Raw genomic sequence first — 11719 nt, forward strand, 5'->3', positions numbered from 1 at the left:
TATAAAATTATAATTGATAAAAGCGAATTAGGCTAAACCAAAATGCATGAAAATAAAGGATTCCATTAATTGCACTAAAAGATGGGGAATGAATAAGTCTTAATGAAGGGAGGAGAAGGACGAACAAAGACATACATAGAAGAACAAAGGATATGTGTTTAAGAAGAGAGTGGGGAAGAAGGGACGAGGAGAGGAGAACATGTGGTACGTTTGAACTTGGAAGGAGTGAGAAGCAGAAATTGTGGAACCCTAACTTCTTCATATGCCTAAGCCTCGTTTGGAAGAGCTTATTTGAGCTTAATTATCTGATAGCATAAACGCTTGTATTGGTGTTTGTGAGAGCTTATGCAAACAACTTATGGCCTACCAAAAGCTATTTTGAGCTTATTTTCATAAGCTACTCAGGATAGCTCATGAAAAAGAGCTTATGCTTATATATAGCTTATTTTCAGTTTATTTCAATAAATTTTTAAAAATAGCTTATAAATAAGCGCTTATGTCATAAGTACTTATGTTCGCTTATGATCATAAGCACTTATAATCGCTTATGACCATCAACGCTTAATTAAGTCTTTTTTTCAAATGGGGCCTAATGTGCCAAATCCATGTAGCAATATATGGGTTGTGTTAAAAGTGAGTTCTACAATGACAATTCACATTAAAAAGTTTTAAGTATATGATGAGTGAGTCAGCTTTATGTGAAACATATAAGCAGAATTTTTTATTTGTTACAAGAGGAAGACACACAAGCATAATTTAACGATTTAGGATTAAAAAAACTATTTTTATGGACTAAAACCGAGAGAAAAAAAACATATTTAATTTAATCCTTCTTGAAATCATTAAATCATGATTTGGTATAAAGTTAGACGCAACAAACTTTTATTTAAACCGTGATTTAATACTTATAAATGCAATAGCTAATATTATTGTATTGCTGATATCTTAACACGAAATATACAGAGGATATTTCGTTCAGAGGATAAGGGATATGGTCTTTTCCTTTTCTACCTTTCTTCTTGAAAATTGCTCCACTACGAAGCCTTTGTGTAATGTGTCTCCTTCGGCGCAGGTGCTGATTAAGGCTATGTTTGGTTTTGGGTTGAAATCCCTGAAGCTCAAAGTACTTTCATAATGCACAGAACTCTGCACCCACTTGTTTGGCTATTTTTTTTTCTAGTTGACTCAATTGAGTTTGGGCTCTAAACGTACGTTAGATGGAAGGAGGGAATTTATAACTTCTCTGTTGATTGAAAGTTGGTTGGGGTGCTACTCATGCCTGAAGTTAATAATTATACACATCCAAAAGTACTTTTAAGTAATATTATCCAAACAATATTCATTGTCAAACTTACTTTTCAAAAAAAATATCCAAACATTAATCACATTACAACAAACTCACTTTCAACTAAACTCCGTTTCGCAAACCCACATTCACTTAAACTCTGTTTTGCAAACTGAAATCCAAACACATACTAATACATGAGTGTATGATCAAGTTTTTGTTATCTGTTTGTGTGGATTGTATAATGAAAAGTTCTACTTTATTAATCAAAGTCAATTTCTTAATTGCCAAATAAAGTTGAACTCATTCACACAACATGCATAAATTAAATCCCTTTAGCAAAGGGTGTTCTGATTCGTGTGAACTCATTTGCAGCTAAAAGTGCTATAAGCATTATGGGACTTGCTATTTTTTAATTGATACTTCCATAATAATTAATATCAAGGCTAAAAGTGCTATAAGCATTATTTTTTAATGATTTTTTTGAAATGCATTATTTTTTAATGTTGGAGTAATAATTAACTTGCCTTGAATAACAACTTCAATACAAGATTATTAGTTACTTAGTTTTATAATAAAAATTTAAGTCACGACCATGATGATCCTAGCGTCACAACTCATAACCTTAGCCCAAACATTAATTTGGGTTCATTCGTCTTCCCTAACTAATGAATTGAAGATAATATAAAAAAACCTAATAAAGTAAGGACTTCTGGTCGTTGGTTTTGATCAACTCGGGTATTTGGATGACATATATATAGTGATGACTAAGGGGTTGTGTTATTCATGCACACATCTTGAAATTGGCTCTGTGCATTTTCTTATCTATGCATTTAATTTTTTTTCTTCTTATTTCACTCACATCCCATCCTGATGTTATATTTTATTTTAAGATGCTTATCAAATAATGGATTAATGGTTATAGTCATTAGACGATGAATCTGTCAAAGTGTTATTAATTTCAATGTAACATTTCACTTTTTTTATCAAAGATTTTTGAAACTCAATATAATGTCGACGACCGATTGATATATGCAGATTGTGACGGTTTAAAAATTGTCAGAATCTATAAAATTAAAAAAAAAACATTTTATGGCGGCTTCGCACTGCTACTATAACCACCGGAAAGCTACACATTTATTTTGCTAGAGTTTTAAAACCCTCACTAAATCCTTTCACATTTAACAGCAGTTTCAACGATCGCCAAACACGTATGTTGTTGATATATCAAAACCATTGAATCTAAATATCGTGACTGATATCAAAATTAGTGATTGGCTTAAGTTGTAGAGTTTGTCAAAGTCTAGCACTGACAGAGTAGCAATGCTTCTTTAAGTAATTAATAATTAATTAAATTTAGAAACTATTTGCATCAGGGTCGGCCCAACACTAAATGAGACCTAAGCAAACTTTAAAGTAAGGTTTTTTTTTGTCTTAAGCTTGGTTTTTTGGGGATGTTTTGGCTTAATAAAAAAAAATTGGGGTCTTTTTTACTTGGTAAAAAAGAAATTTTTTTAGAGGTCTAAAGCGGTTGCTTGGGTGACTTTACCCTTGATCCGACCGTGATTTGCATTGCAGTATTTGTTATTGGGCCGCAAAATGAATAAAACTCAGGAAAATCTTCGCTTTGAACTATTAAGAGTATGAATCCAAACTCTTCAACATTTTTCATTCCTTCCGGTGTAAAACTTGGTCATGTTTCATATGACAACAATATTCGCCTTCCTAATGTGTCAAACTTTCCCTCCCCTAGCCAATTTTGGCTGATCCTGTCACTGGTTGTGAGGAGTGGGGTAGACTCACTTTGTTTGCTGTTTGATTTCTAGCTAATAATGAATTGAATCTGCTCAAGTAATCTTGCTAAAGGCACAGCACAGGTCTAATTTGCCAACTCGTCTTTGATTGTCCAATGCCTGTCTGCATAAAGCAACATCAAAGCAAAGCAAACCTAAAAGCTTAATATCTAATTGGCAAGACGTCCTGATTGACCTCACTTATTTGCACGTGTTAGTCTAAGTTTTTTTTTCCGATGTTGCCGCTTGTTCTAGAAATAGTTATATGTCTCTTCCAATAAATATTTTTCTCGAAATTTAAATTTGTGTACTCATACTTAGTGAAGTCTAACTTATTTACTACTGCCCCTACACTTTGCTGGTAGTATAAAAAGTTCACTATTTTCATTGATCTCAATAAAAAAACAACATTACTAAAATATCACTAATAATGTGAGTCTAAGTAACTACACTTTTTGGATTAAAAATCAGTCTAATTTGGAATCTGAATCTTCCATCAATCCCCAAACAAGTATAAATACCCCTCTCCTGCACATTACTTCTATAATGCTCTCTCTTCTCTCTGTTTTCTCCAAATCCATTAATTTGGGCTAGCAGAGGAAGCAATAAAATACGAAGATGAAGGGCATATGCAATGTGCTGCATGGGTTGAAACCAGTGATGCTGATGGTGGTGGTGCAAATAGCCTATTCTGCTGTCAATGTGCTCTACAAGCTCGCCTTCAACGACGGCATGACCGTTAGAGTTGCCACTGCCTACCGCCTCGCTTTTGGATCGGCTTTCACTATCCCTCTTGCTCTCATTACTGAAAGGAACAAGAGACCAAAGCTCACTTGGAGGGTGCTTTTCATGTCATTCTTTTGCGGCTTGTTTGGGTATGTTGTGTAAATTCTTCACCCTTTACTTTCAACTGAACATGTACATACGTTCTCTTTTCAATAGTAAATAGTTCATATAATAAGTACAAGTCTCAGCACAATCACACATTTGTTAAATAATGGTGTTTCTTAACCATTTAGTCGAGTGTCTGATTTCTGATTCGTGTGTGTGGGAAAAGATTTGTTGGAAAAGGCATGCCCAGTTAATGTGATTTCTGAGTCTCAAGAAGATTAGTCTCATATGAGGCCTTACTAATTTGTTAATTACTAAATACTGATATGGTTAATTTTACTTACAGGGGAAGTTTATTTCAAAACCTTTTCTATGAGGCCTTGGCTTTAATATCAGCAACGTTTGCCTCCGCAATCTACAATCTTGTTCCAGCCATCACGTTTGTCATGGCCATCTCCTTCGGGTAATTACATTAATCACCTATGCTTTGTATATAAAATCTTACTAATTAGCCATGTAATTGATGAAATATTAAGCAACATGAATTCGTAGAAATTTAATTGGCTAGCTGTCATAATTAAGTTTACTACGCTTTGTTTAATTTAATTAAACTTTGAACTTTTCTACAGTTTGGAAAGGTTAAATTTGAGGGCTGCATCAGGAAAAGCTAAGGTGTTAGGAACTCTAATTGGAATTGGTGGGGCTATGGTGTTGACCTTTATCAAAGGGAAAGAGATTCATATCTGGCCCTTCCACATCAACCTATTGGATCCACATCAGCACCAAAATGGCCACGTAGCGTCACATTCTGATGACTCTGGTATTAACTTGCTTGGTGTTCTATGTGCCATTGCAAGTTGCTTCTCTTTTGCTATGTGGTTCATCATTCAGGTTAGCTTATTTAATTTCTCACCACTAACTCTTTCCTTTAATTTAGCTTTCTCTGAATAGCATATCACACTATCAGCATAGGCATTACCTTATTTTTCCTAAGAGTTAATTCTAGTATTTAGAAGCTACTCACACAAGTTTTTTTCCAAAAATAATTATTTTAAAACCCTAATTGCAGAAAGATTTTCAAACATTGACTTTTTTTTGTGTCTTGTGGCTGGCACAGGCCAAGATGAGCAAAGAATACCCAACTCATTACTCAAGCACAGCTTTGATGTCTACAATGGGAGCAATACAAGCCACTGTTTTTGGACTCTGTGTTGAAAGGGATTGGAGTCAATGGAAGTTGGGTTGGAATATCAGGCTACTAGCTGTGGCTTACTCGGTATAATATATATACTCTTAATTATCACCATGGTCTTAATTTGTAACTTCATTAAATTGTACAAATTTTTCATGTGGTTTTATTTTACTGCAGGGAATTGTGGCCTCTGGAGTAGTAGTTATTATCACTGCGTGGTGCATACAGATGAGGGGACCTCTATTTGCGTCTGTTTTCAACCCTCTAATGCTAGTGATTGTGGCGGTTACCGCTTCTTTGATGTTGGATGAGAAATTATATTTAGGAAGGTATTTTTCCTATACTAAATTATCTTAACTCTCATAATAATAATGATATATGTATACCGTTTTTGTTTCATTTTGGCCTTTCTTGATTTGGATTGTTTTTGTGTAGTTTGCTTGGAGCAGTGTTAATTGTGTGTGGCTTGTACATGGTTTTGTGGGGTAAGAGTAAAGAGATGAAAAAGATAGCTATGTTGGTGCCATCAGAAATCACCCAAGAAGCTGAAGCTATAGAAGTTGTTGTGAGTTCTACACCAGCAGATAATTATAAATGTGACCAAAACAATCACAGCCAAACAACTACTACTACCACCACCAGAAATGAAGTACAAGATCATGAGGATTTGTCCAAAAAATGGGGAAACTAATTATATATTTGTAATTTTTCGGTTTTTTTTAGAATTCTTTTACACCGCTTGTCAGGGGACTATAATGTCTTCAAACTTCAATTGTATCATAAATTAATACAGCTTTTTTGGTTTTTTTTTTAAATAAGCTTTTTTGGTGATTAAAATACAAAAGTCACTTTTTCATTGATAATTAGATTAAAGTTAACGATGCAGCTAAATGGTACATCCATCAAATAGATAGACGACAAGCCTCATATTAACCGTACAAAAGAGTAACACACTAGTGCTCAAAATAAAATACTATAATACATATGGAATGTTTGATCCCAAAATCACAACTCAATAAAATAACAAAACATAAACAAATAAAGAAATCCTAATAAATTCTCTTCACTGACACTCTTGTTATCAAAATTCAAAACCATTGTGCATACATTACGAGAGGTTAATTCTTGTGCTGATTTTTCAGCAAATATGGGAGCAATGCAGGACTTAGATTTTCTCCCCGTTCATGACCCCTCCTAACTTGGAACCTTTATTGTTAGCTGATTCTTTTGCTTTGTTTGTTATTAAGCATAAAAAAAAAAACTATGCCTTTAGCAATTTTTCTTGCATCTCTTCTTCGTTTTTACTTGAAAAAACCCTACATATTCTACAAATAATATTAAGTATATATAAAGGATTTTATTTTGTCAACCAATTATAAAGGTTTTTTTTTTTGGTCAAAAACCAATTATAAAGGTTAAACCACAAAATTTCAATTTTCAAAAGGCCATTTTTTTTTCAGCAATAGGCCTTCATGAATCAGCCCAAAAATCTGTCCTTGTTTTTTGTTAATTAACGAAAGAAACATGTCCTTCAAGATGCTACATGGCCCTTTGCTTTTCTATAGATATTTTTTAGAGGCGCTTTTCTATAGGTTGTTCTCTACGTTTGGGCTTTTAGCCCTTTGCCTTTTGGAATGGATTTTTATTTTCATTTGGACCAATGATTTGCATTTTGAAATGAATAAATTAACAGCATGATGTGAAAAAATCAATTCAATATTTAAGAGGTATACATATGTGCAGTACTGTATTGTCCCATGTTTTCACTGTGTAACGGTGACGGCTGACTACAACTATAGAACATGTATTTTTCATTGTTTATTAAATTTATAAATTATTTATAGGGTTGTCTGTAGGCATAGCAAAAGAAAATCATATCTATGAGTCTATGGTTATGGGTACTTACATAACAAAAAAAACTATTTAGGGGTACTTTTCTAAAGATCATGTTCTCTTAAGAAATTTCATTTATTTTAAATATAAAATTTATTTATCATTGTTTTTGTTTGAATGAAGAACTTGATAAGAAATTTGATGTATGATTTTTCCTTTAATTTAATCTTAAACTAATATTTATTTCACTTGAATCGAAGGAGCACATAGAATTATAGATGCAGTTAGCATATTAGAAAAACTAGGGATTATATAAAATAACTTGTAGTTGTCGACCTTGAACAACATAATTAATTAGGCCCAGAAGCAGCAGAAGAAAGGAAATGGCCTTTAGCTGGTCAATTTTAGTGGCTGGAGACCATTTAGTCAATGGCAGGTGGATGCATGCATGTTTCATCATTCTAATCGGTGCAGAGAGGACAAGAGATCGAGGGATTAGATTAGGATGGCATTTCGGTAGTTTCCTTGGATACCCAATGTCATTAATAAGATAAAAGGAGAGGCAAAAAAAAAAAAATATATATATATATATATATATATATATATATATATATAGTGAGATATCCTCATTTATATATATATATGATATGATATCCATATAAATCTGAAAAAGGAAAGTTAGCTAGAGATTATCAAAAAAAAAAAAAATCTGAAAAAGGAAAGTTAGCTAGAGAAGGTGAAGGTGTTTGTTAAGAAGATGAAGAAGATGGTGGCTGCGGTGATTCTTTTGTTTCTGATTTCCTCACAATTTCAGAGCGTTGAGCCTGATGCTTTCGATTGCTACGATGCTTGCTCCACTGGCTGCGTTCAAAGTGACAGTAAGTTCATCATCATCACATATATGATATATCTCTCAAATTAATCTCACAATTCAGTTCATTAGAATATTGAATCAAATTATGGAATTAATTAATTAATCAAAGAAATGAAATTCACAATTTTCAGTTTATGATTGTATATATGTATATGATTGAGATGAATTTTAAATGTGTGGTGCAGCGAGGCTTATGCAACGGTGTGACCGCAAATGCTCCATTAGATGCGGTCCAGGTATATAACTACCTACCTAATACTATTCTTCAAAATTGTATTTAATTTGTTGAAAAATGGAAATAAAAAAAATTGCTTTATTTCTTGTATTGCTGATGACAGATTCCGCAGTGGAGGAGGACTTGGGTGGAGTAAGAAATAGGAATTGATGGACGTACCTGCTAGCTAGCTCTTTGTTATTGTATCTTGATCATCTCATGATATTTTTCAAGTTTGTTCGTTGTTATTGTAATAGCTAGTACTGCCTCTAATTAATAAACATGGGACACAGTGTGCAGATGATGTTTAATTAGTTTCTGATCAATGTTAATGAACGCTAGGTGATATAGCCAAGATTGAAATAAAATTTTATATACCCGGTACCTAAGTCAGTTAGCTTTCTCCATCGATCAGAGTACATTTGCCAAAACTTCTATCTCGTGAATGTTCTCCAAAGTGGTTCTTTATGTATATCCCAAAGTGGTTCATAAAACGGTTCGCCGATCATTAACTGAAAAAACTGGTTCATTTTAATGAAAAAACTGGTTCAATTCAATTCTTAGACAATATCAACCAATTCAGTTTAGTTCAATCGAATCGGTCCAGCTTGGCGATCCGGACGTAGAGGGATCTTGATTGTTGATGTCGTGTCAACGGAGGGTTGTGATGGAATGGGAGGAAACACACAATCTGTGTGTTGTGTGCCTTGGACCCTTGATGAAGGAAGATCCGTGTGTTGTGTGCCTTGGACCCTTGATGAAGGAAGATCCAAGGGCAGGGGTGGCGCGAGAGAAAGCACAGTTCCCCCTTGAAGACCATGAGTGGAAAGTAAGTGTGTGTGTGTGATTGGATTATATATAGGATGTGATTCCACCATTATTGCCATTAACTCACAAATCCACCCTTGCTAGTTCTTGCTAGCCGCAAAATGCAACCCGATCACAATCAACTTGATGTTGAGTTACCATCGATTCTTGACGAACTCATCATGGATATCCTCTTATATCTCTCAGGGAAGTTCTTGATGCGATTCAAAATAGTGTGCAAATCATTGAACTCTCTCATTTCTGACACCCACTTTGTGAAGCGGCACCTTTATCAATGCTCTACTCCAAATGACAACTTGCACGTGCTCTTCATATCAAACCATATAATGAGTTGTTCAAGTAACGACTTCGCATCTTTTCCTTGTCAAATCCTTGCTTGAAACCCTCCTTCAACCATCATGAACAAATTATAGTTCTTCCGCTGCAAGTTGGAAGACAACCACATGGTAAAAGGATCCTGTAATGGGTTAATATGCTTGTTTGGAAATAGAACTCTTAATCCTCTCTCTTATGACGAATACAACGGTGTTAGTTTTTGTAATTCCGTCATCAAGTCAACATCAAAAGAGTGACTCAAGAACACCTAAACATGAATTGGCTCAACTTATTATGGATTTGGCTAAGATCATGTGAGTGACACTTATAAGACAATACTGTTAGTCCTACAAACAAACCAAATTTGTAATTTTAGTATGGGTGACAATGTTTAATCTTATTCTTTATCACAACTTACTATTATATACGGGAACGAAAGAATTGGAGTTCACTTGAAGGGGACTCTTAACCAGGTAGCCTTTCGCAAAATCGATATGATGTGGGATTGTGGGGCAAAGAATACATGATTCCTTCCTTTGATTTGAATAAGGAGAAGTATGTGTAGTTGTTGGTACCCGTTGATATACCTCATGACGAGTTCCGTGATCCAGAAGTTGGGGTTTTGGGCGAGTGTCTCTTCTTCTCACATTGACAGTAGAGACCATTTTTGATTTAGTAGATGAAGAAATTTGGAGTTAATGAGTGTTGGGTTAAATTACTCAACAATGGTGGCTTATGGCTTGCCCTTTTCCCTTTTGTTAGTTATAGTAAAGATCTTAGGCCTTGTGGCTTGCCTTTTCCCTTTTGGTTTCCAAAGTACATGTTTGACAATGGTGATGTCATAATGCTTCAAGAAGAGCTCCTCTTCAGCTGGAAAAATAATATATTTGATCTTCTTAAAATTCCTAACGACATATGTTCTTGCGAAGCCATCATTTACTCTCAAAGCTTAACTTCACCTTGTTGAAGTTATATATATACACATACACTCTGATTTACTATTAATTATTTTCTTAAAGTATTTTCTGCTTCGGATTATTTTTATCATTAGACTTTATTGTTAATTTTATTTAATTCAATAGTGAATTTGTTTTCTTGTCGTATATGTGATTTTTGAAGTGCAAGTCGTACTTATATATTTCCTTGCATTAAAATCTAGAACTTGTACTGCACTTTAATCGAACTCTTCATACAATAACTGATATATTTCCTTGCATTTAAATCTAGAACTGCTGCACTTCAATCGAACTTTTCATACAATAACTGAGGTGGAATCGTGGTAATAGTTGATAAAGCATCAAGCAATTCATATTCAACCCGAAAGACATGGAAAATTGGTTGTGCATGTGCGCGCGATGAGTAGTTTCACTTTGTAGCTACTCGCTTCATATTTTCTAACACATGAAAAATGTTTGTTCACGAAGCTTTGTGCATTGTCAATGTGATGACTTTGTCCACACCGTTTACGGGTTGCTACTATAATGTTGCACTTCACTTGCTTCTGACAAATGCTACTTTTCTGCTTCTTCTTTTTTGTTTTTCCTCTTCGTATTTTATTTGTATTTTCTAGATAAGTTTAAAAGATTAGTGGCGAGATTGTGTATTTGTTTGGAAGTTTTCCTAAAAGTGAAAGTCATTTTTTCCTAATGGGATAAACTTGTTATATTGAGAAAATGTATTAACTACTTTTAACTTACTTTTAAAAATTAACCAAAGAATCCCAAAATTGAACTACTAATAGTGTGATTTAAGTTAATTTTGTTTTTTGTTACAACTTATCATGTTGTTGATGCACCATTTGTTCGAGTCGATTGAGGGCTTCACTTTGTCAAGCGGATTGAAATTTATGAAGGTTCTTCATATTGGTGTTGAGGAGTTGGAGGTTGCTTTTCTTCGACGCTTTCGTAAGAAGTGGTCATCTTATGAGGAGAGCGACGAGTTTTGACCATAACTAGTGAGGGAGTAGCTCTGCTATTTCCACATACAGTGTTTATTGATTAGACGAATCCGGTCAAATCACTACTAGAACATGCACAATCAAATCGACCACTCAAACAATTAGTTTTATAATGTAATACGCAGACATATTAAATTCATCTTGTGTTTTGTTTTTTAATTCGAAAAAGACTAAATTCTTCTTGATAAAATATATCATTCTCTTTAGATATATAATAAATAACTTTTATTCAATAAAAAAGTTAAATCACTTTTAAACTTAATTTTTGCCAATCCGAATAATAAAAAAACTTCATAAACACAATGTACACTAAATAAAAGATATTTTTTATTAATTTGCAAAACATGAAACGTACATGTCGCCATTTTAAAATTTATGAATTTCATTGTATGCTGGATATAAGTCGATGGATCAATCCAACAAAAAAGGTGTGGAAGCTAGAGAGTTGATGACTTGGTGTTTATTTGTATGAATTTTCTGAAGATTCTAACAAGAATTCATCCGACAAACATTGTGGAATCATAAGGTAAGGTTGGTGACTTGGTGTTAATTTGTATTTCGCGAAAATTATTTATTTATCAATTTTACTTCAGGGAA

The 11719-nt window shown here is 33.8% G+C and overlaps 1 protein-coding gene across 1 annotated transcript; it reads left to right on the forward strand.

Annotated features, from left to right (window-relative positions):
• The first annotated feature begins 3637 nt into the window (after positions 1-3637).
• On the forward strand, positions 3638-5893 carry LOC130723780 (WAT1-related protein At1g68170-like). Its single transcript, XM_057574907.1, has 6 exons — positions 3638-3953; positions 4256-4372; positions 4539-4800; positions 5027-5185; positions 5279-5430; positions 5537-5893. Exons 1-6 carry the CDS (start codon positions 3697-3699, stop codon positions 5790-5792), a joined length of 1203 nt encoding a protein of 400 aa, XP_057430890.1. The 5' UTR covers positions 3638-3696; the 3' UTR covers positions 5793-5893.
• The last annotated feature ends 5826 nt before the right edge of the window (positions 5894-11719 follow it).

Source organism: Lotus japonicus, chromosome 6 (genome assembly GCF_012489685.1).
Source record: "Lotus japonicus ecotype B-129 chromosome 6, LjGifu_v1.2".
In the NCBI taxonomy this organism is placed as follows: Eukaryota; Viridiplantae; Streptophyta; class Magnoliopsida; order Fabales; family Fabaceae; genus Lotus; species Lotus japonicus.

Coding starts and splice junctions, on each gene's coding strand:
- LOC130723780 (XM_057574907.1), top strand. CDS start 3,697: ATGAAGGGCATATGCAATGTGCTGCATGGGTTGAAACCAGTGATGCTG. Junction 3,954..4,255: donor TTCTTTTGCGGCTTGTTTGG/GTATGTTGTGTA, acceptor TTTTACTTACAG/GGGAAGTTTATTTCAAAACC. Junction 4,801..5,026: donor CTATGTGGTTCATCATTCAG/GTTAGCTTATTT, acceptor TGGCTGGCACAG/GCCAAGATGAGCAAAGAATA.